General features: G+C 48.0%; 2 protein-coding genes across 6 annotated transcripts; one reads left to right on the top strand and one right to left on the bottom strand.

The window, feature by feature from the left end:
- The first annotated feature begins 26 nt into the window (after positions 1-26).
- mfap2 (microfibril associated protein 2) lies at positions 27-4,689 on the top strand. Of its 2 annotated transcripts, XM_040202997.2 has the most exons (9): positions 27-271; positions 1,884-1,945; positions 2,494-2,541; positions 2,914-2,940; positions 3,046-3,120; positions 3,200-3,241; positions 3,327-3,414; positions 3,650-3,723; positions 3,817-4,689. In XM_040202997.2, the coding sequence occupies exons 2-9, from the start codon at positions 1,915-1,917 to the stop codon at positions 3,918-3,920; spliced, it is 489 nt and encodes a 162-aa protein (XP_040058931.1). In that variant the 5' UTR covers positions 27-271; positions 1,884-1,914; the 3' UTR covers positions 3,921-4,689. The 2 variants fall into 2 exon arrangements, with proteins under 2 accessions (XP_040058931.1, XP_077948167.1); XM_078092041.1 differs by lacking the exon at positions 2,914-2,940 and having other exon boundaries at positions 29-271.
- A 68-nt stretch (positions 4,690-4,757) lies between these two features.
- Positions 4,758-21,720, bottom strand: crocc (ciliary rootlet coiled-coil, rootletin). Of its 4 annotated transcripts, none has more exons than XM_040202984.2 (37): positions 21,546-21,720; positions 18,539-18,665; positions 18,297-18,439; positions 17,458-17,649; positions 17,292-17,375; positions 17,113-17,204; positions 16,833-16,998; positions 16,630-16,736; positions 16,288-16,515; positions 16,092-16,182; positions 15,508-15,594; positions 15,218-15,430; positions 14,789-14,988; positions 14,505-14,687; positions 14,131-14,275; positions 13,900-14,046; positions 13,369-13,599; positions 13,007-13,200; positions 12,800-12,927; positions 12,421-12,590; positions 12,160-12,339; positions 11,934-12,068; positions 11,704-11,847; positions 11,249-11,487; positions 11,004-11,163; positions 10,721-10,888; positions 10,200-10,638; positions 9,814-9,971; positions 9,579-9,699; positions 9,282-9,445; positions 8,581-8,796; positions 7,872-8,096; positions 7,635-7,784; positions 7,266-7,466; positions 7,024-7,155; positions 5,542-5,715; positions 4,758-5,424 (listed from the first exon to the last, which is right to left on the bottom strand). In XM_040202984.2, the coding sequence occupies exons 1-37, from the start codon at positions 21,630-21,632 to the stop codon at positions 5,338-5,340; spliced, it is 6,108 nt and encodes a 2,035-aa protein (XP_040058918.2). In that variant the 5' UTR covers positions 21,633-21,720; the 3' UTR covers positions 4,758-5,337. The 4 variants fall into 4 exon arrangements, 3 of the variants coding, with proteins under 3 accessions (XP_040058918.2, XP_040058919.2, XP_077948166.1); XM_040202985.2 differs by lacking the exon at positions 21,546-21,720 and adding an exon at positions 18,923-19,197; XR_013453186.1 differs by lacking the exon at positions 21,546-21,720 and adding an exon at positions 18,923-19,213 and having other exon boundaries at positions 7,250-7,466; positions 16,630-16,998.
- Between the last annotated feature and the right edge of the window lie 577 nt (positions 21,721-22,297).

Here is a 22,297-nt window from a genome sequence, read left to right as displayed (position 1 = left end):
ATAGATCACGTGGTCACGTAGCAACGGTGATCACAGCGATTCGGCCCCTCGATCCTCAGCACCAGGCGGGCAGCGGGTCTCGGGATCAGCCCGATGTGGTTTGCGGGTCGGTGCTGGGATGGGGGGTGAGGGTGGGGGGGTCTGGAGGCTGGGACTGGACGGGGAGGAGACTGCTGCTGCGGGGTGGTGCAATGAGGGGCTGCGAGGTCCTCCTGCACTCACAGGACGCATGAGAGCCGAGCAAAGCCGGAGCGAACCGAAGCAAAGTTGGGTAAGAAACTTTGTGAGGGAAGAAAACTGTCTGGTTTGTTTGCATTTCTCGTTAAGTTGAACCTCCTTTTTCTTTGTATTTCATGCATGTATTTTGGCCCTGATTCTTCATAAGACAACACTTGAGCTGCATTTGTGCAGATACTTCACGGGAGGGAAAAATAGAGGGATGTGCACGGATTGCATGCAGCTATTAAACCCAGTACAGGACCACGGACACATCTGCTCAGTCCGCACTGTGCACACCGAATAACTGTGCGATTACTCGTATGTATGTTAATGGCTGTTGAGAGCTGACATGTGGTCCTGTGTTTTCACTGGAGAGGAGAAGGAGGAGGGAGATCACGGCTCAGCCTGCAGCACTACAATGGAGAGAGAGGTGCCAAGAGGGGAAATAATAAAAAAAACAGGGGCTTCTAGAGTCTGGGGGTCGATGAGGGCACGTGGGAAGATGATCTTAGATGTATTGCTTCTATATTTGTGGTAGTTGCATGAAAACAATATTCGTAAAACAGATGACAGCAGTTCATCTCCTGTTGCTGTCCTCGGAAACTCCTACTAGTGTGTGTGTGTGTGTGTGTGTGTGTGTGTGTGTGTGTGTGTGTGTGTGTGTGTGTGCGTGTGTGTAAGTGGGGGGAGAAAGGGTCTGTAGCTGCGAAGGGAGGGCAAGGACTCAATGGAGGGAAGGGGGGCAGGAGGGGGTTGAGGGGGGTAATTGCTCCCAGATGTGTGTGCAGTGAAAACATATGCTTTCCGATAGCCACTGTGATGCACAAAAAGAATGTAGGTTTGTGTGTGTGTGTGTGTGATGCTTGTGCACAAACATATACACACGTTCACTGATTTATTGATACACACGCAGACGATGGATCACGTTTTGGGTCCATTGTTGTATGAAACAGCCTTCAGTGCTGCAGCGGAGGAGGAGCACTCATACTTTCCACAAAGTGGAAAAGTATTTTAGTGCGTGTTACGGGAAGCTACGGTAATAGTTTTCACAATGTGATCTCCTTTTACCACCAATTTAAGTCAAAGTAATAGTCAGGCATGCCTGTTGCTGTCATTGTTCATGATTTTCTGTCCATATATCACTTTCACTCAACGGGAGAAGGGCCTCGCTCTGTGTAAGGAAGAAAAAAGGGGTAAAGCGTAGGAGAGAGGGGGGGGAACGACCAGTGAGGGCGACAGAAGGGAGACGAAGGATGTGGAGGCAGACAGAGAGCGGGAGGGAGGGAGGAGGAAAAGTCCGGGAGAAAGGGTGGGGTTGAGGGGTCCTTCGTTTCTTTTCCTGGAATTCAGCCCCGAGAGTGTCTGCTGCAGCGAGGAAAAGTAGGAAAACAGAGGCATTGTTCTACAGAAGACGTGCCACATTCTTCCCGTCAGCCTTCTCCCCCTTTTCTTGCTGTGGCTGTTTGAAGCCAATGGAGGAGGGGGGGCAAGGAGGGCAAGGAGGGCAAGGAGATTGAAGCGCAATGGGGGGGTTCCAAAGGTGAGGGAGGGCAGGGGCAAAGAGAGGAGAGGGGAATTCAGGAGACCAGAGGAAAATCCAGCACTTTGTTCCCCCCATGTTGCTCTGTTTTCAACGTCTATGCTCTCGTCCCGTCCCCCTCCAGTGTCCCAGTCAGTCTACCTCCGAGAGTGACCATGAGAGTCCTCTTACTCATCTGTATGCCAGGTAACTGCACCAACGCTCCACTGAACACTTGGGCCTGAATCTCAGCTGTAAACAGGAATTACTAGATGTTGGAAGAATCCAAGTCTCATTTGGGGAAATTGCTTTCAGGCACTTAAACTGACTTTCTGGCCCAGAGTAAGATGAAATGATAGTGAAGTCACAGCCAGCTGCCTAGTTTAGCATAAAGACTGGAAACAGTCGCTGGCATTATGGCCTCTTGTACAGATGTCACACTACGTGAGCGTGTTTCATGGACCAGGCCGTTGCCAGGATCTTTTAGAATTAAAGGTTGCACCATACTTGTTATACTAACAATTAATAAAACACTGAGGCTCAATTCAATAAGCTTATGTAACTTTTGCTCACTGTGCCTGGAGGTGGCAGCTACAGGAAAATGTAAATGTTACACAAGTTGATATAACATTTTGGGGGAAAAGTTGTATTAAGAAAACACCTGAAAAAAGTGAATAATACAGTTAGCCACTTACAGTATTCATAGCACTTGTAGTTTCTCACTTACGTACTTTATTCTTGTGAAATGTCCACAGTTGTGCTGCTCGCCCAGGCTCAGTACCAGGAACAGTTTCCCTTTTTGGGTGAGTTCATTAAGGATGCAGAGCCCTGAGCATCTGTTACAGATTTCTTGTTGTTCTCCGATGTGTCACCTCGCCTCGAGGAGTTCTCTCCTCCTTATTTGAAATTTACCACCCGCAGAGCAGCTGTTGTGTACATAGCACTTTGACCACGCAACATGTTATTATTTTTAAACATCTTGCAAATGAAGTCATGCATTACCCCACAAAGTCTGCCTGTTTAGTTCAGTTGTGGCATGCAGGTGGTTTATTTTAAGTCGTGCAGAGCTATTTGTTGTGTGTGTGTGTGTGTTTGAGGAGGACTGATTGTAAATGGTTTCACAATGTGTATTATATGAAACTGTTTTCCCTCCTGCTTGTTTCATGGCTTCACAGATGACTATGATTCGGAATATTTTCCAGGTAAAGGATCTTTAAGTCAACAGAAATATTTATCAATATGACTTTTATTGTTAAAGTACTCCCAGTGTTTTTTAACGGATTCCACTCCTTGTTGTCAAAATTCAGGAAATCCAGATTCTCCTCCCGATACCTTCCAGCAGCAGGTTCGCCCCGAGACAGTGGTCCGTCCAGACACATCCGGTATGACTCCTGCCTGAGTTACGCTATATAAGAGTCGTCCCTACTGTGTCTAGAACTCATTTGTAAATCTGTTTTCCAGGGTCCAATTTGGAGACCGAGCCAACCGAGCCTGGCCCTCTTGGTGAGAAAAGCACAGCGAACGAATGACGGATCGTCAGTCGTTTACTGTGTGCAGACATCATTTTGATTGTGTGTTTGATTTCCAGATTGCAGAGAGGAGCAGTATCCCTGCACCCGACTCTACTCTGTTCACAAGCCATGCAAGCAGTGCCTGAACAGCCTCTGCTTCTACAGGTACGTACCAAAATGACAACAGTAAGGTAGAAATGACCACAATGGAGCTGTACAGAGGGATCAGACAAATCACGCTTCATATACAGAGACAACGCCGCAGGTTTTGATCTTTACATTGGATGCGTTGGCATCAAGAACAATTACAGATTATTGCTCAGTTCCGTTTGGACTGATGAGACTAATGCCAGTGAGGACGATGACTCTCTCGTGACCTCTACATGTGTTTTCCGCTAAGTTTGCGACGGGTGTACGTCATCAACAAGGAGATTTGCGTGAGGACGGTGTGCGCACACGAAGAGCTGCTAAGAGGTGCGTTCAGTGTATTTCTGCATTTGATTTATTTGTTTTTTTGTGCTCGTCTGCATATGAAGACGATCTTAACTCGGTTAACTCTGTGTTTAGCGGACCTGTGCCGCGATCAGTTCTCTCGCTGCGGTGTGGCGGCGCTGAGTGGCCAGTGTGCATCAATAGGAGGGAGCTGCGGGAAGAGCTGCGGTGGCTGCTGATTGAGGAGAGAGTTCAGGGACACTACCTGCCCAGACACTTCCGCCGGCATCCTCCTGATCTGTCCTCGTTCCCAAAAACAATCTCCTCACCTGGCCTTTTGACTCCTCTTGTGCAACTTATGTGTCTTATCTAAAAATATCTTTTTCTTTTGTGTATGTCTATCCTGTAGATCCAATGTGTGCGGATGACTTATCTCCAAAAGAACATTGATGATTGTAAAAATCACTGGTGCTATAAAATCCTCCCACTGGTGCAACAAAAAACTGTTAGAGAGGCACATAAAACTGCAGAACATCTTTTTGTTGTTGTTTTAAGCATATTGTATCGTATTAATCTCATGCTTTGTGTTTGTTTATTTGTTACTGTACTTGTGTTAAAGAGCAATCATTCTCATGATAATCAAGGCATCAATGGCGGCCACTGAGCCCTGACACCAGCTAATCAATATCAGCCATAATGGAACATGAGATGCGTCAAGAAACAGGTGGTGAGTGATCTTTGTGTTTGTATTACCCCACCTGGATCTGTGCTTAGCAACCAAGCAGCAAGCTTATACACACATTATATAGATGTATATCTATATATAGATGTATATCTATATATAGATACACACACACACACACTGTAGTACTCTGTACTGTATATATGTATTCCAGTGGCAGCAAGTGCTTTAAAAAGGCTTCTCACAGATGGCCTCTGTACTACTGCTTTGTAAAACTGTCACTATAAAGACTGAGAAAAATAAATAAAACTTTTTTTTTTTACTACTATCAGTGTGTGATTGAGTGAAAACGTGCAGCTCGGTGTGCTGAAAGGTGTTTATGAAATACAAGGTGTTTGGTGCACACACTGGCTTTATTCTCTTGCAGACATGTGGCTTCGTGTGTTTTGTTCTAACACTAACATTTTCAGTTATAAAGCTGTCTATATAAGACATAATTAGCTAAATCTGTGAGAAAATACAACTTCTTCATTATGTTAAATTCATCTGATCCCAGGGACTCGCACACAGTGAAGTCGGGCCTTTCCTTCTCTTAGTGTCCTCAACTGTTAACATCAACGTAAAGCCGAACTGCAAAACTGGGAATAGTTCATTCTTGCACAACATCCTGGTTGTGTCTGTTGGAGAAAGTGATTCTGGTTTTCTTCTTGAATACGGCAGGAAGTCATGGAAGACGTTGAGCACGGATCGAGTGCAGATGGTTGCCAGTAATCAGCCGGCTGCTGGCGGGTTTTTTTGCACAGCTGCTTAAATCCCGTCGCTCCATTAGCTCACCATGTCATGAGAACGACAGTTTAGTGGTGTTTAACAAAAAATGTAAACACTTGTTGGACTATAAAAGGAATATTGCTTTCAGATATTCATGACGAGTGGATTTTCACTCGATCAGAATTGAGGTTTTAATAAGCTGCATCTCACTTTCCTGCTGACAGTAAGGAGGACGGGAGGGACGGTTGCCGCCTTTTCATTTCCTGTTGCAGCTGCTCCTTTAGGGTGGACACCTGCAGCGATACAGTGGGGGGACAATTTTATTACACTCTGAACCAGCTCATTCACCTCCTTCATCCGAGGAGGAATTCTGCCGACCCAAATCGACGCCCTGCGATCCGTGCGCGTACCTGCTCCTCCAGCCCTTTGACTCTGTGTCGGTGAGCTCGCTCTCTGGTCCCCAGCGTTCGCTCCGCGTCCCTCAAGCCGGCCTTCAGTCTCTCCGCCTCCCGCTGGGCGTCGTCCCGCTGCCTCGCCAGACTCTCACACAGGCCGTGCGACTGCTCCGTCTCGGCCAGCTGAGTCTACTCAAAAACACGCAGGGACGGTGGTACAAACACGCGCACAAAAGGCACACAGGACGGCAAATCTCAGTGCAGTTTGTGTAGAAAACCTCTAAAACAGTTGAGAGACTTTGGTTCAGTCCCCCCCCCCCCTGCCCCCCCAGCTAACTACCATGTTGAACGCGCTCTGGTGACCTGCAGCTCTGGAGACCTGCAGCTCTGGAAGACCTGGAAAACCGTACTTTTGTTTCCTGGAAATGCACTCAAACAGGCGTTTTCTGGAGGAATGTACATGAAGCTCCAGTTCAGGGGTTTCAAATTTCATTTTGTTTACACAATGAATCGATTACTTCGCACACTGACATATGTGACTCCTTTAGCGAGTGTCAATGAGGTATTCACAAATATAGCAATGGGGTTCTTTAATTTCTTTACTTTTTTGGCGTAGACAAATGCATGAGGGTTTGTGAATTACTGCTTTAGTCGATAAACACTTCTACGTCCTGGAAAAGGTTTGACTAAATCGGGAGAAATTACCCTTTGTCTGAATTATAAAACCAGCCTGACAACTTGAATAACTCGGGGCTTGTTTATAGCGAGAGTTAATTGATAATACAAATGTGTTATGATTTGTTTAGCTAAATGAAGCCTCCATATAAATATCTAAGGAGTTTGGTCTAACCTTTCGAATCGCAGCACTGCTGAGAACGAGTGTTGCCGAGATGAAAAACAAAAAAAATAAATTTGAATGCTTATTTGTGATGTGTAACCAGAAGCAGATGTGTCCAGAGCTTAAGGCATTAGAGCTAAACTGACCTCATGTGACATTGTGGGGCCTTGTAAATGTGTTTCAGGTCTAATGTAATGAATATCAATGACAGTTAAATAAACATTATGTTTCTTGTAGTAAGTCCAGCCGGACTGTCCTGTGAGTCATAAATTCATGTGATCATTCCGTTGCAACTGTGGGGGAGACTCCTGCCTTCTGCTGCAACAATCACTGAACAAAATGTAGCGTTTTTCTCATAAAACTACTTTTGACGAAAATGGACAAAAACGCAGTAATACAAATGTGTCAATTATATCAACCAATCAAAGTGAACTAAATTGTAGTGTTGGTCAACTAAGAATTTCTTCTTGTCAAAGGTGCCACCGTTTAAGCGCGTGTTGTGTGAGAAGCAGCTACGAAGACAGATTAGAGTAAATGGCGATTTGTGTATGCCGGCATTCACTCCGCCATCAGCAGTTTGGCACAACACATACGTGTTGCAATAAAAGCAAGTGTGATTTCCGATGAATCCAAAGGTTTGATCAGCGGCTGCTCCTCACCTGCAGTATCAGTATCTGTTGCTGTGCCTCCTGCACCTCCTGTTCTGTGGTGTTCAGAGAGCGATCCAAGCGACTTTTCTCTGCAGACAGCCGCATGCTGCCCTCCTCAGTCTTTAACTTCTGACGTTCAACCTGATAAAAGACAAAAGTCAGCGATACAAAAGTGTGAGATACCTTACAAAATATATTGTAGATATATATATCTCTATAACTGGCAGTCCATGACCTTCATCGTGCACGACCTTATCAAGTGTATTCCTCAGTGCGTCTTTGTCTTTCTCCAGCCTCACAGCCTGCCGCTCGGCGTCTTTTTTCTCAGTCTCAAGCATGGCGACCGCCCGCTGCAGCCCACGCAGCCGCTCCTCAAATGCGGCTCGCTCCTTCTGGGATGACTGGGCGCTGCGCTGAGCCTCTGCGGCACTGGCTGAGCGCTGGCGTAGAGCCTGACGGAGGCAAGACAGAGATCAAATACAGAGACATGGTTTTAGAGAAGAAAGAGGAGCGGCCACATCCAGAGATTTAGTGGGCAAGTGTATTAGGATACTCTTTTTCTTCTTCTGCAAAGTTGATAGTAGACGTGTGTCCACACACAGATTATCCGTCTTCCTCACCTCTTTAGCGTTGTTGAGCTCAGCTTCCACTGCCTCTCGTTTCAGTTCGCTCTGGTCCAGCTCACTCTGCAAGCTTTGCACTCGCTCAGTGAGAATAACCATGTTCCTTTTCGCCTCCACTAGTGATCCCCGGGCTTCCTCCATGCGCTCCTGGTCGGGCAGAAAGATAATATCAAATCACTATGTGGGCTTCATCCATATGGTCAAAAGTCTTTTTTAACCTTCTGTTTCACTCACCTGTAGAAGCCTTTTGTCCTGTTCGGCCACACTCAGCATCTTCTGCACAGAGGCCAGACAACTCTGCGTGCTGCTGTGAGAAGCTTCTGCCTCCTGCAGGCTCTTTTTGAGGGAGGAGGTCTTCTCTCTGAGAAACGACTCACCGTCCTGAGCTTTGAGCAGAGCCTGGCTCAGCCGCTCCACGTCTCTCTGCAGCAGAGACACACAAGCATCTCCCTCCGCCACCTGCAGTTTGTTGGAATCAAATGAATAAATATTAAATATAAATACAATAAATAAATATTAACATGTTATCATGCTGACTGTGTAGCCTTACAGTTGCTAGCGCTACTTTAGACACTTGGTCCTCCTCAAAATAACTTTATTATATATATTTATATATAAATGTATTTATAACTCTATTTTAAGTAAACATTAGTTGAGTCATTTATTATTAATTAATGTATTAATAATGTCATTGTTGATATACAAGTTACACTAGTAATTAAATAGAAATGTACCAACGTTTCATTCCCCATAATTATATCCTCACACGGTTCATTGTAAGAAAAATAAAAAAAGAAGGTATCTTGTGAAGAAATTGCAGACAGTAAAATACAGTATTTCAACATGTTTAGGCCAATAGTAAATATCTTTAAAAACATTAAAAGTAAGAATAATGATATTGAGCACTCGGGGATGTGAGAATGTCTGTCTGAGCCTCCATCACCTGTTTTAGTAGAGCGTCATGGCGCCCCTGGGAGGCCTGGCTGTCAGCCTCGCGGTCTCCAAAACTCAGTTTGAATCTCTGCAGCTCCCCCTCCAGGCTGCGCCTCCCCAGCTCCACCCTGGTGGCCCGAGCTTCAGCCGCCTCCAGCGCTTCCCGCAGGCGCCTCTTCTCCGCCTCCAGGCGCACCTCGGTAGCACGCTGTTTATTTAACTGATCCTGCAGAGACGGCGGGAAGACGGAGATGATTTTCATGAGCAGTTGGTGGACTAAAATGTGTTGTTGAGTAATAGAGAAGTGTGTTAGACCCAGATTAGACATTAGACATTAGATATTCCAAACAGATAGTCCACATTTTTTCATTAATCTTCCTGCGACTTTTGAAAAATGCTACACGTATGAAAGTCTTTCAGGAGCACACACACACACACACACACACACACACACACACAAACACCCAATGCATTGTGCTTTTTTGCCCTCTTTCTCACTCCGTGTCCCTGCTCTTTGAAAGGTGCTGGCATTGAAAACAGACATGCGGAGGGCTGACGGGGGACACCTACGTGTGCGGCATCTGTTGTTATTACATATTGCCCTACTGTTGAGTGCTAACATACGGCAAAGACGACATATCAGGGGTCACTGCTGTGCGGCCACGGGACAAATATGCATACATACACATGAGTACAGAAACGTGCGTGTACCTGCGTATGTTTTCTATCCATTTCGGAGGTTTGCAGCGCTCGCTCTAAATCGTTCACCCTGTCACTAAGGGCTCTCCTCTCTCTGTCTCCTCTCCTCACCACCTCCTCCTGCTGCTGCAGCAAAACCTGAGTGGTGGTCAGACGCTCGTCCACTCCACGCTTCCCTGCGAACACACACATGAAGACACGATAATGGCTTTGTGATCATTTTGTCTTTCAACTTGGCTCAGGGCGTTTCTTCCAGAACGGATGAATTTGGTAAATTTACATTTGATAAATAAAAGAAAATATTTTTACCTTCTTGGCATTCCTGTAACATGTTTTCCAGGTGAGTGAGACGAATCAGAGCAGACTCCCGCCCCCCCGACAGCTCCTCCAGCTCCCGCCGCAGGCCGCCCAGCTGGCATCGAGCATCATCCTTCAAAATGAGCAATAAACCAGAAATTGAACCATACACCAAACACCAAAATATCCCTGAATTGTTATTAATATTTACTTTAAACATTTTTCTCAAACGGCGCAGCTCTATTACCCTCTCTCTCTGCGCCTCCCGCAGCTCCTGGAGGAAGTCTCTCAGATCACTTCGCAGTGTGTCGGGATCCAGTTCAGGCTGAGGGAGGGGCAGCGGTGTATTCCCCCTCTCAGGGGACACTGAGCCTAAAGTATTGTCAGGGGTAATTACTCGAAATTCTGTAAAAAAAATAAAATAAATTACAAATAAATATTTGTTTATATTGGGTCATCTAAAGGTGAGTAGAAGTGATTAAATATACAGACTATGAGATATACTGTAAGTCGCTACAAACAATCATCTTTGAGGCGGCTCTAAAAGATAAAAATATACTGTTCCCCCCAAAGCCTGAATACATATCCAAATTCCTCGTAGCAGAGACTTAAAGCCGCATGCCTCTCTTTTACCTTTGGGGGGCGACAGCGAGGAGCGCAGAGGGGAGACGCTGTGGTGACGTGACATCGGTCCAGGCGGTGTGGAGCTCCCCCCCGGGCTCCTCCCCCCCGGGCTCCTCCCCCTGCCTCCCCTGCCGCCTGCTCCGATGCCCAGTGTTCGCGTCAGTGCCGACTGAAGGCTGCTCAGACGATACTCCAGGTCCCTCCTCCCGGCCTCCGCTCGGGTTAGCTCCGCCTCCGTGGCGGCCAGTCGGCCCTGAGCCTCGCTGAGTTGCAGGCTGGACGCAGCGGCAGAGTCCTGAGCCGCCTGAGCGCGCAGGGCCAAATTCTTGGCCTCATCCTGCAGCTTCTTCTCGCAGCCCCGCGCCTCCTGCAGCTGAGCGGTCAGGTTTCTCTCGCAGCCGCGCCACCCCGACTCCGACTCCGCAAGCCGCTTTTGAGTCGCGGAAATCTGCGTTGAACAACAAGACGATGAGGGATCGTGAGACTGTGAAGACACCAAATATTGTCTTCTTATTTTCCTCCATCCTCACTTCTTTCTTGAGGGAGTCTCGCGCTGTTTCAGCCTCAGTTAACTTCTGTTTGAGGGTGAAAAGCTCTTTCCCCCTCTCCTCCTCTCTTTGCTCCTCCAGCGATACGCGTCTCCGCAGCTCTGCCACCTCCCTCCCCATCTGCTCCTTCTCTCCATCAAGGACCTTCAGCTGGAGCCACAAAAAGAGCGGAATCACAACACAGTCAAACCGTATACCAGGCCTTCGACGAGCTTCTTTGTAAATGTCTCAGAGGCGTGAAGGACGTGGTGGCAACGCGTCCGACCTGTCTGCGCAGCTCCTGGAGTTCTCGTCGAGCTTCGAGCCGCGACCTCTCAACTTCTCTCAGGCAGCTCCGCAGGTCCGTCACCTCCTTCAGATTACAAGAGAGATTGTCCTCCAGCACAGCGAGCCTCTGCTCCTTCTCCTCACACTGTCGTTTCACACTGAAAACACAGCACACAAATATTTGGCTGTGAACTATGTCATTGCGGCCGGTAGATGCTAACCTCCACTCACTGTAGTGTTTACCTGATTCTCTCTGTTTCTGCGCTGCGCAGAGTTACCCTCAGCTGGGTGTTTGACTGTCCGAGAGTGTCCCTCTCCTTGGAGACGTCGGCAAGGTTGCGCCGCAGCTCCGTCCCCTCTCTTCTGCTGTTTTCGGCTGCGTCCTGACATTGGTTGAGACGTCGCTCACAGTCCAACAGTTCCCGCCTCAGCTGGTCTCGACTGTCCTCGTGAGCCAAGTGGGAAGCTCTGCACTGGTCCAGCTGGAGGGCAAGAGTCAAAATGTGTCTCACGACTTTCACCAGAACATTAGGTGGAAGGTTTGGCCTCGTAGCCGCCGGGGCAACGGATATCATCCAAACTGTATTAACCACGCAAGATGGGGCCAAAGTAAATAACAAATTCAGAAATTTGGTCGAGCATTGGTGGAGTTGTCTATAGTCTCCGATTTATACTGTTTCACTTTCATGTTAATCTACCTCTTTGAGAGCAACATCAGCACGTGACTGAAGATCAGTACAAGTCTCCTGTAGACTGTGAAGTTCCCTTTCATGAACAGAAGCTGCATCCTCCAGCTGAGACCGAAGCTCCAGCAGCTCGCTAGTCAGAGACCCAATTCTGATCTGCGTAAGAGCAAAAAGTCGATAGACAGTCCCTTCAGTGAATCTCCCTTATGTGGCTGAGGACAACAGACAGGAAGCCACTTCACCTGCTCCTGCTCTTTGTATTGAGCTGCCTCCCTCGACATTCGCTCGGCCTCCACGGCTGCGGCTGACAGCTCGGCCTGCAGGCTGGACACCCTGTCGGACAAAACCGTTTTCTCTGCCTCCTTCAGGGAGAGTGCCTGAGAAGAGAGAAAAGGTCTGGTTCACAAGAGGGGAGGAACTTAAAACGGGAGTCACACGGTCTGTATGAGGCTGGAACTCAGTTCGGACCTGTTGTTTCTCCGTCTCAGCCTGCAGCATACTCTGATCTCTGTCATGCTGGAGGCTCCTCAGTTCATCCAGCAGCTCCTCTTTTTCTTTCTCCGCCCTGCGGAGCTGATCCTCCGCCTCCAGGTGGAGCCTCCTCAGAGTGCCCTCGTGCTCCATCAGCAGGCTGTGCCGCACGACTTCCTGTGAAACAGAGCAGCGCGGGTTAAGGAGTCGTCGCTCTATCTGAACAGTCAAAACGTGTCCCAAACCGAACCGTCTGACCTTTTCTGAGACCAGCCTCTCCACTTCCTCTTGATGGTCGGAGATGGCTTTGCGTAAAGCCTGCTGGGCCTCCAGCTGAGCGGCATTTAGAGTCTGAGTCAGAAGCTTTTTGTCTCTCTCAGCCTGGGTCACCACATTCTCCCCATCCGAGCGTTCGCGCCTCAGGTCAGCTGGAAATCCAGCAGAGGGAAAGATCCAGGAGAAGGAAACACAGGACAGGTTCCTATTCTGTCATATCACTGACCAACTGCATTTCCCTTTATACCAAACATTTTGAGTTCAGCTATTCACCCAAAGAGGCTTATTTGTGTCTATTTATGAAGGAGAAATCCTCTCCTCTTGTTGTTTTTGGTCTCCTTGTTCTGAATACTTCACTAACCTGCTGCAGTCGCACAGCGGACTCGAAGGTTTTGGTTCTCCGTCTCCAGCTGCTCCCTACGAGACTCCACCTGAACGAGCTGCTGCTGCGCCTCAAACAGACTGGTTTCCAGCTGCTCCCGCTCGGACCTGCGCGTTTGCAAACACAAGTTACACACACACTCACTTATGGGACACAATGCACGTGTTGTTGAGAACCAACGCAGACCTGAAAGCGGTTAGTTCCTCTGACAGAACTGCGTTCTCTCTCTCAGACGCCGTCAGCTGGACCACCAGTGCCGCTTTGTCTCGCACCAGTTCTGCCCGACCGCGGCCGGTTTCCTCCAAAGCCACCTGGTTCCGCTGGCTCTCTCCTCTGGCGAGACTCAGCTCCGATTCCAGAGAGGTCACCTCAGCACAAAGCTGGCAAAAGAAGGCCAAACAATTTAAACGAGTGTGGAAAAATCAAACAATGAAATATGAGAACACGCTTTGAAAACGTGCACATGCAGCACCATTTGTATCTCACCCCACCTACCTAAGAAAATGCAACCTCAGCGTTCTTGTGATGCAATACAATCTGTTATGTACCTGTGTGACTGTCTCCCGCAGCTTAAATGTCTCAGCCCTGAGACCCTGGAGCTCTGCCTCCGTCCCCGCCCGGCTTAGCTCGGCGTCCTGCAGCGACTGGTGCAGCGTGGTGTGGCCCGAGTCCAGCTCCAGTCGGTCCTGCTCCAACCGTACCAGCTCATCTCTGATGGTCAACTTCTCCTGCTCCGCCTCCCGTTTCTGAGCCTGCAGTCTGGCCTTGTCTTCCTCCAGCTGAGAGGACAGTGAGTGAGGGCTGAGACTTAAGTGGACGTTGGGACATCGACACTAATACGGTTCTCTTGTCCTCAATCCTCTGCAAAACTGCTCCCGTCACTTTTCGAGTGTGTTTGCATCTAGACTACACACTCAAACGGGATGAGTACAGAACAAGGATGTAGCGTTATGGAGCCAAAGAAGCTATGATGCATTGCCTTTGCTAACTACGAGTGTGGTCAACAGGTTAAAATCGGAAAAGAGCACGTCAACCTCTCCCCCCTTAAGGGGTCAAATGTGCACCTGAGATGATCTTACCTGAAGAATATAATTGTTAAGTTGCGTTTTGTCCTGGGCCAGCCCTTCGTTCATGCTCCCCATCTTGGCCAGCGAGTCCCTGAGAGCTGCTTCCTCCGACTGCAGCTTGTTGAGCAGCAGAGAGAGCTCTGCGTTACTGCCCTCAGCCTGCCGGGGAAATGACGGTCACACACAGGACGGCAACACAGAATGTAAAATCTACAGAAAAAAGTCAAACAAGCACTTTCTTACCCGAGCAAGTGCCTCAGTCAGTTGGGCGTTCTCTCGCTCCAGCAGCTGCCGCTCAATCTCTGCCTGCTGGTAAGTCTCCTTCACCGCCGACAACTCTGCTCGCTGGGCAGAGGCTCGACTCTCGCTCTGATCCCACTGCTTTTGTCTGTAGCAAAACAAAATTGATTTCATTTTATTATTCATTTATTATTTAATGGTGTAAAGGTGTCAGCTGTGCTATGGAGAGCTTGCAACATGTCTATTCCCCCGTGTTTGGTTGTGAAAGGAGGGGTTTGTAAATTAAGAAGATTTGCACTGTACGTCGGCTGCACGTGGCCTTTGTGGCAAAGCGTCCACACGGCATTTACTTAATCACGATCAATTAGCCTACTTACATCCTCTGAGTCTCGGCCTTGGCCCGCTCTCTCTCCTGATTGGCAGCCTCCTTTTCCTCCCTGTCATGAGCTCGCTCTCGCTGAGTGGACGCCACGGTCAGCTGAAGCTTCTCACAGTCCATCTGCAGGATCTGGGTGCTGCTCTGTGCTGCCTGCAAGTTCTTCTCCAAGCTCAGCTTCTCACTGCGATGTTCGCGATGATTGAGGGAGAACAATTCTGATTCGCACTTAAAGATTTGAGGGTTATAAACGGAATGTAAATGCTGATGTCAGTGTCTGCAAACCTGGCCAGAGTGTCTCTCTCCTGCTTCAAGCGGTCCTTGTCCCTCTGTGTGATCTCCCGCTCTCTCTGAGCGGCGTCCCTCTCCCTCTGCAGATGTTGGTTCCGTTGTTCTGAATCTCTTTTAGCCGAATCGGCCTCTGAAAGCTGCTTGCGTAGCTGCTGAACCGCAGACTGAGCAGAGAGCAGACGGCCTCGCACATCCTGGAAAGACAACACAAGTGGGGTCAAGGACCTGCAGCGCCATCTATCCATGTTTGGTTATATTTTATCAGATTTCAAGCTTTTCATCTCTGAGCTTTCTGCCACTCCTCTCTCTCTTTGTGAAGTGAAGAATAAAATAAACTAAAGATAACGCAAAGCGTCACCACTGTGCCGTCTCCCTGAAATAATTCCTGTAATGAAATGAAAACCAAAGGATTTGACATAACACCTGCAGATGGAGCGTCTTGTTAGTGACGGCAGAGCACAGAGCTGACAATGCTGCCTCAGAAGGAGGAGCCAGCGAGGAGGGCCGAGAGGGCGAGGAGGACCTGCGAGGAGAGGAGGTGCGATGGGACGAGAAACCCCGGATCAACGCTAGCAGCGGAACCCCAGAGTTGTCCTGGTCTGCCTCCGATGACGACTCTGTGTCAGACAAAACCGTCTACAAGAGAAAAGGGAGATGAGGCCCGGCCATCTTTGTGTTGTACGGCAGTCTGCGTGTGTGTAGACGACGTTCACCTGAGCGATGTCCCGCATGGTGTCCAACAGCGTCTCGGTGTGAGATCTCATCGCCTGCATGTCGCTCTCATTGTGACCACTCTGCTCCTGAGAAAAGACGGATTGAAGCACAGGAGCATTAAAGCCAACGGTGGCTTATTGGATCAAACTGTCCCCATATCCTGAAAGACAGATCATTAATAACTTAGATAACAAATGTTAATTCTGTTAAAGTCACCAAGTTAAGGTTTAATGCAGCTGAAAAAGCATTATATCCTTAAAAGGATTGATTTATTTTCTTATTCTGTCAGCCATTGAATGAATGAACAGGCCGAGACACACAATGTATTCATCTGTTGCTCAAAAGGATAATTTGTTCTCACTGATGACTTCAGCAAACCCTTAAATATGGTCAAGTGTCATGTTTAAATAAGGCTTAAACAGCTGGAAGTTGTGCATTTGTTGGAACTACTACTTCTCGCCCGTGGATATATACAGATGTGGAGGCTTAGTGACTTTTCATAACAGCAGGACAGTACATGCGGTTCAGTGTGTTCATGGTACCAATACTCAGACTCATTGGTTTCTAAGATGGCTCCTCTCACCTCAAGCCTTCTCACCAGTACGACCATTTCTCTGTCTCGCTCCTCAATCTGGCCCTTCAGTCTCTCTGCCTCTCGAGCCGACTCCGTCAGCCTGAACGCCATCGCGAAAAAGAAAAAGGCAAAATATCAATATTCGTCAAAAAATGCCGCCTTGATTAACATCAAACCTTTAGGAGAGCCAAACGAAGCCGCTGACCTGACGTTGAGCTCACTTCTCTCGGAGTCGGCTCTGGTCTGGAGAGTCATCGTCTCTGCCACTCGTTCTCTCAGCTGCTGCTCCAGCTGGAGCCGCAGAGCTTTCTCCCGCTCCAGGGCGAGCGCCGCTCCGCCCTCCCGGCCCTGCAGCGCGGCGGACAGGCCCGCGCAAGACACCTGGGCCGAGTGGGACGCCCGAGCCAGCTCGTTGCGCATGTCCGACAGGTCCCTGAGAGATAGGAGAGAAATCGGCACGAGGGGGGGAAAGTGTCAGCACCAATCATACGATCAAATCAGCACGCGGGAAAACCGGCAAAAAAAAAAAGGTTGACTCTGGGTCGACCTTTCGGTGGCGCTCTTCAGTTCGCAGACGTGCCGCCGGAACCCGACGACCTGCCGCCACAGCATCAGCAGTCGGCTGTGCTCAGTGCTGAAGTAACTGTGGAAAGACTGGAAGGGGAAGGAAATAGCAGGTGAGTTACCTACACCTTTTTCTCCACCTATCAATGTTTGGCTGTTCTTTTGTAAGCAACGCTCCCCCCCAACCTCCTCTTCTCTCCTCCAGTCGGACTCTTTTTGCTCCAGTTCCTCCCGGGCCTTCGTCCAGTCAGCGGTGAGCCGGCGGATGTCCTGGCTGAGAGCCTCATTGGCCAAACCGGCCTGCTCCAGCTGCTCCCTCAGCATGGCATTCACCGCGGACAAACTGCTGCTCCTGAGGACACACACGGGGGGAAACTAATTATGTGGACAGAGTCATGGAAAGTGTGATACTGTGAGGTGCCCAGGAGACACGCTGCACGTCTCACGGTGGGACAGGATCAGTCACCTCTGCTGTTCTTCCTCCAGCCGGATCAAAGCGTCCTCCAGGTTGCTGCTTGATTCGTCTTGATGGGGCCCGTTAGATGATTCATGAGGGCTCTGGATTAGAAGATGGTTGAGAGTTCAGATGTTTTCGACAGTGAGCAACTTTTTTCCCAGGTCTCAAAGTCAATAAACGCCACTCACGCTCAGCCTGTGCTTCTCCAACTCGGTGGAGCGCTCCTGCACCATCTGCTCCAAATCGCCGCACCTCTTTTTGTACTGAAGCACCTGAAGACGCGAGGAAGCTATGACTGACTTGAAGCAAACCCACGCGACCACACGTCAGCTAAAGACAATAGAATAAACCCACCTTGGCCTGCAGCTTCTGCACCAGCTGCGCCTGCCTCTGCTGACCCTCCTGGTACGCGGTAAGTTTCCGCTTGTAGCTCGCCTGCTCCTCCTCCAGCCGCCGCCGCAAGTCCACATTCTGCTGCACCAGGCCGAGTGACTCCGGGGAATCGTGATCCCCGTCCCCCGTCTCGAAGCGGAGCGCCTGCTCCAGCTGTGGGTTTTTAAAGCGTCCACGTCAAATGGCTTCGTCCCAGTCGCCGTGAATAGTTTGTGATAAGAAAACGATTCCGAGCTCATACATGTTGGCTTAAAAATTGAGATTGTGTATAATTCTTGACCAAACCAAACTTCAGCACCTCAGTATGGAAACCAACCCTTTCGCTCTAATTACATTAAATCAAATTACTTGATTAGAAAAGCGAATGAAGGGTCTAAACAAGTTAGAAGAGGGAGGGGGGACTAATCTATACCACACCAGACGCTTTAATATTGGTTTACAGGGACTAATAGTTTTATAGAGGACACTGTTTCTCACTGTTATCTTTAGATTATGGTATGTCTCTTTTGGTAATGTTTAACCCAAAAACAAGATGCACCCACCCACCAATACTGAAGCCCCTGTTTACAGTCGCCCATAGTGACAGGCGCCATGGCAACATTCCACTTCAGTTAATTCCAGTCCCATCACCTGGGAGACTGGCAAATCTCAGACAAAGACAGCCCAGAAAAAAGAACACAAATGGGAACCGGAAAGAGCCCCAGAATTCCCTTTAGCTTTATGTCCCCGTGGGGATTTTTATATCCTGGGATTTAACTTTTAATACCCAGGGTGAAAATGAGAGTCAGTCAGACACTCACCCTCTCACTAATCGCACCGTACTTGATGGCGAGCTCGTCTCGGTCGGCTCTGCTGTGCGCCAGCAGGTCCTCCAGCCTGGCCAGCTCTCCCTGCAGCACCCGATTCTCCTCCTGGAGGGACACGACCGAGGACATGGCCCCGGCTGTGGAGACAAAAGGACAGACACGGACACAACCCATCAAAGACAAGCGTCAAATCCTACATGTTATACAACTAGGGAGAGCAGATTGTGGCCACTCACAGGTTTCGTTGAGGTTCTTTGTGACAATTTCTCGCACTCGTGCTGGTAGACATGTAGGGGGGGCGTCAGGCGAAGCGCCCCGGACGGTCAGCCTCTTCTCCTCAGACAAAACGCTCTCCTCCAGCCTCTAACGTACAAGACACAGACATGTGATGCTTTACATACAGAAGACATGAAATGAAAGCCAGTTTATGAACATCCAAAAACAGAGAATAGAAACAATAAATAAATATCTGAAAGATGACGACGTGTTTGCAAAGGGCCACAAGACCAGAAGAGGCCCCAGTAGTCCATCAGCACATAATCCAGCAGCATTCGTCACAAATCCCACAGCAGCAGTGTTTAAGGGGTGGAGGAGGTGGAGGACGGACCGCTGCACCCCACCTGTATCACGGACTCCAGTTTGTTGGAGTCGCTGTCCGAGTTTCCCGAAGCGCTCATCGCACCTAATATTTAAAAACAGGATCACGTGAAATCCGAGCGAACGCAAAGTCCCTTCACATTTCGGGGGCGAAACGTCGTATTTCGCGCTCCAGCAGCTGCGGTGGAGCAGATGAGTTGCGGGGGGACCGGAGCCGCGTGCGCGTCGCGGTGCTGCTCGGTTCGCGTGTGGACCCGTCCGGTCGCCTCGTCCGGCGCAGACAGCCAGAGAGATTGAGGACAGCGGGATTAACAGCGAGGGGTTTACGATTGCCACCTCCTCCACCTCCTGCACCTCCTCCACCCCCTGCACCTCCTCCACCTCATGCACCTCCTCCACCTCATGCACGACTCTCGCTGCTCGCGCACCGCGAAAAGAGACCCGAGTACAACTTCAGCAACGAGGAGAAACAATATCATATACAACACATTATCCACTTTTTCTCGTTGTTTATTGTAAGTGTAGAATGTATTTATTTTCTAAATTAAACGTAGAGTATCGAAATTAATTATGAAGATAGTTGTGAATTTTATGTAAATTATGTAGTTAAAATATAGTTGTGTGAGACGGTGAAACTGTTTAATCAAATATCAGGGGCTCCCTTAGCTTTAGCTTTAGCTTTAGCTCATAGCAGGACCTGAGTAAAAGTGAGTGAGTTATAATACGACAATAACGTATCTTTTGACAATGTGACAACGTTGAAGTGACGACTGGGCTGTTACAGAGACGCTCTCCTGGCTTTTATTCAGTTTTAGGTAGGAGGAGAACAAAGTGGAGCATTTAACAGCTAAGGAGCCATATATTTCCCTCAGGCCTGGGACCAAAGACAGCTGATCAATATGTAGCTGTTATGTGTCAGCTAAAGGAATATGTGACTGATGATCATCACTTGGCCAAAAACATGACAAATAATAAAACTCTTGCAGTGTCTGTTGGATAAATTGGCAACTATTTGCTAACAAGTGTGTCATTTCAAGCTAATTTTGATATTCAGAGCAATAACATAGAAGCAGAGACTATTTACAATGTACTGACATAGTTGGTGGACTAATATCTACCTAAGCAGACAGTAAACATACAACATGTGAGTTTGTCTGCGCTTTGTATAAAAAGCTAATGGCCGCCGCACTGTGCGGCGCTGTCATGGCGGCTCCTGTTAAAGTCGAGGCCTCACGGCCTCCAGTCAACAGTTAGCTTCTCTGCAGAGAGCCGTGTGGAGGCCATGCATCTGTTTCCAACTCCCCACAGGCCCTTTCACCAAAGCCCTGTTCACATGTCATTGATGTGTAACCCAACCGGTTAATTAGTAACATTAATTATGACACTATTCCATTATTGTTTTGCAAATCTCCAGTAGTTGCCAAAAATTATGATTGGTGGGTAAACAATAGAACCAAGTCCAACATCAACAAGTGTGAGCACTGGATTTTGATGTTCAAAATACTACATAATTCCCTCAACACAGGGGTCCCTCAGGGTCTGCATTTCCATGGCCTGGTTGGTAAACTCGCTGTTCCTTTTAAATGGGGACAAAAACAGAATATTTGCAGTTTCAAAGTCTGTTTCCTGTAACATCGCCGTTGGACTCTGGGGTCACGGTCTAATAAGGTCAATGTTAGGTGATGGTCACCCATCTCAGAGAAGACTGGTTTGCCTTTAGGTTTAAGACTGTGACACGAGCATGGGGGTCTGCTTGGTGTTTGGGATCGTCATAGTTACAAAGACTGCATTGTGTCACTACCAGACCCCCAGCACATCCTTAACATACAGCCACACTGACATAGTTTCTAGTTTTAGGAGATTCAAAAATATCAGGAAGAAAATCATTAAAGATTGTGATGTTTTTGGAACACATAAATGGGTTTATATAGTAAATATATGTTGATAATAATGATAGAAGACAATGTTGGTATTATAACAATGTTGGAGATTTTGCTTGAACTTTTTTTTTTAGCATTAACTATTTTTGAAAATTGTCAACAAAAGTCACTGCTTTGTGGATACTACTGGATTCCAAGTCTATGTGATGTTAAAAGCCAGCATGAATGTTCATAACCACGAGGCCTTTAGTTTATTCTATTTTAATGGCTTAAGATCTGTGGCGCCCTCATCTGACCCCATAGCAGATTAGACACTGACTTTACAGTGGGGGAAATGTGAGCCTTCACTGGGCTTCACCTGTTGATGTTTCACCTTCCACAAACCAACCCGACACCTGATGATCCATCTGACGCTATTTACGTGTACACCCAGCTGCCGAGCAAAGAGTCCCGAACCTCACGGTTTCCTCTTCTGGTTTCACCCTCTGAAGCGTCAAAAACCTTCTTAATCCCCACGAGTACACAAAGGAAATAACGTTACATCCAAAAGACACGCCCAACTTTTAACAAGTCTCTTTGAGGAGGCGGGAAGAGGAAGAGGAGCAGGAGGAGGAGGAGGGTTGTGTGCTAAACGGTGCAGCATCCGAGCGAATTACTCTGATGTTGCGTTGTTTTCTTGGAGCGAATAGAATCACGACTCGAGCGCGCCGCTGTGGAAACAACCACCTGGATGCGAAGCACGTCCCCCTTCGATCCACGTTCTCACCTCGACAGAAAGGTCCGCCGTCAGCCCGCCGTCCCTCCCGCTCCACCGAGGCAGAAACAGAGCCGCGGCGCGGCGGCAAGGAAGCATCAGCTGCCGGGGGGGCCGAGCGAGCGGCGTCGTCTTCCTGCGAGATGCGAGAGCTTCCCCGGTGCTTTTTCCGGGGAGGGACTTCCAGTCCGAGCAGCCGGCGGCTGAGCGGCGCAGCGACGAGCTCTTCATTTCTCTCACAACTATTGGTTTGAATGAAAGCGATCCATGAACACTTACACGAACTAGACGCGGGCGTGAATAATCATCGAAGAAAAAACTCTGAAAATCTCAAAATACAGCTTACAAAAGATTTGTTTTAGTAAATGCGAAATGCATTCACCGAGCTCGCTGTATGGTGAAAAACTTTTAAATGAAATAATTGCATGTGTCCTGGTAAATCACATCTATTCGTTCCAGATGTCATATTATTTTAGCAGAATTTGAAATACTGTCCTATTCAAAATCTTAACAAAACCTTAGTGAGACGTAATTTAAATGTCATTCAAAATAAATTTACTCCATGAGTTAAACCAAAAATATTTCACATTGAAAAATATGGAAAGCAAGCAAATGCCAATTTCTTTTTCTGTCCAATACATGGATGTATGATCAACTTCAGAATAATGAAAAAAAAAACTTGAAGAACAAACATGGAAAAGTTTCATAAATTAAGACCATTTAATTAAAACAAAAATGCTGGTTGTGATATGAAAAAACAATCC

Source organism: Gasterosteus aculeatus, chromosome 17 (genome assembly GCF_964276395.1).
Source record: "Gasterosteus aculeatus chromosome 17, fGasAcu3.hap1.1, whole genome shotgun sequence".
Taxonomy (NCBI): domain Eukaryota; kingdom Metazoa; phylum Chordata; class Actinopteri; order Perciformes; family Gasterosteidae; genus Gasterosteus; species Gasterosteus aculeatus.
This window is presented reverse-complemented; position numbering and strand designations above follow the sequence as displayed.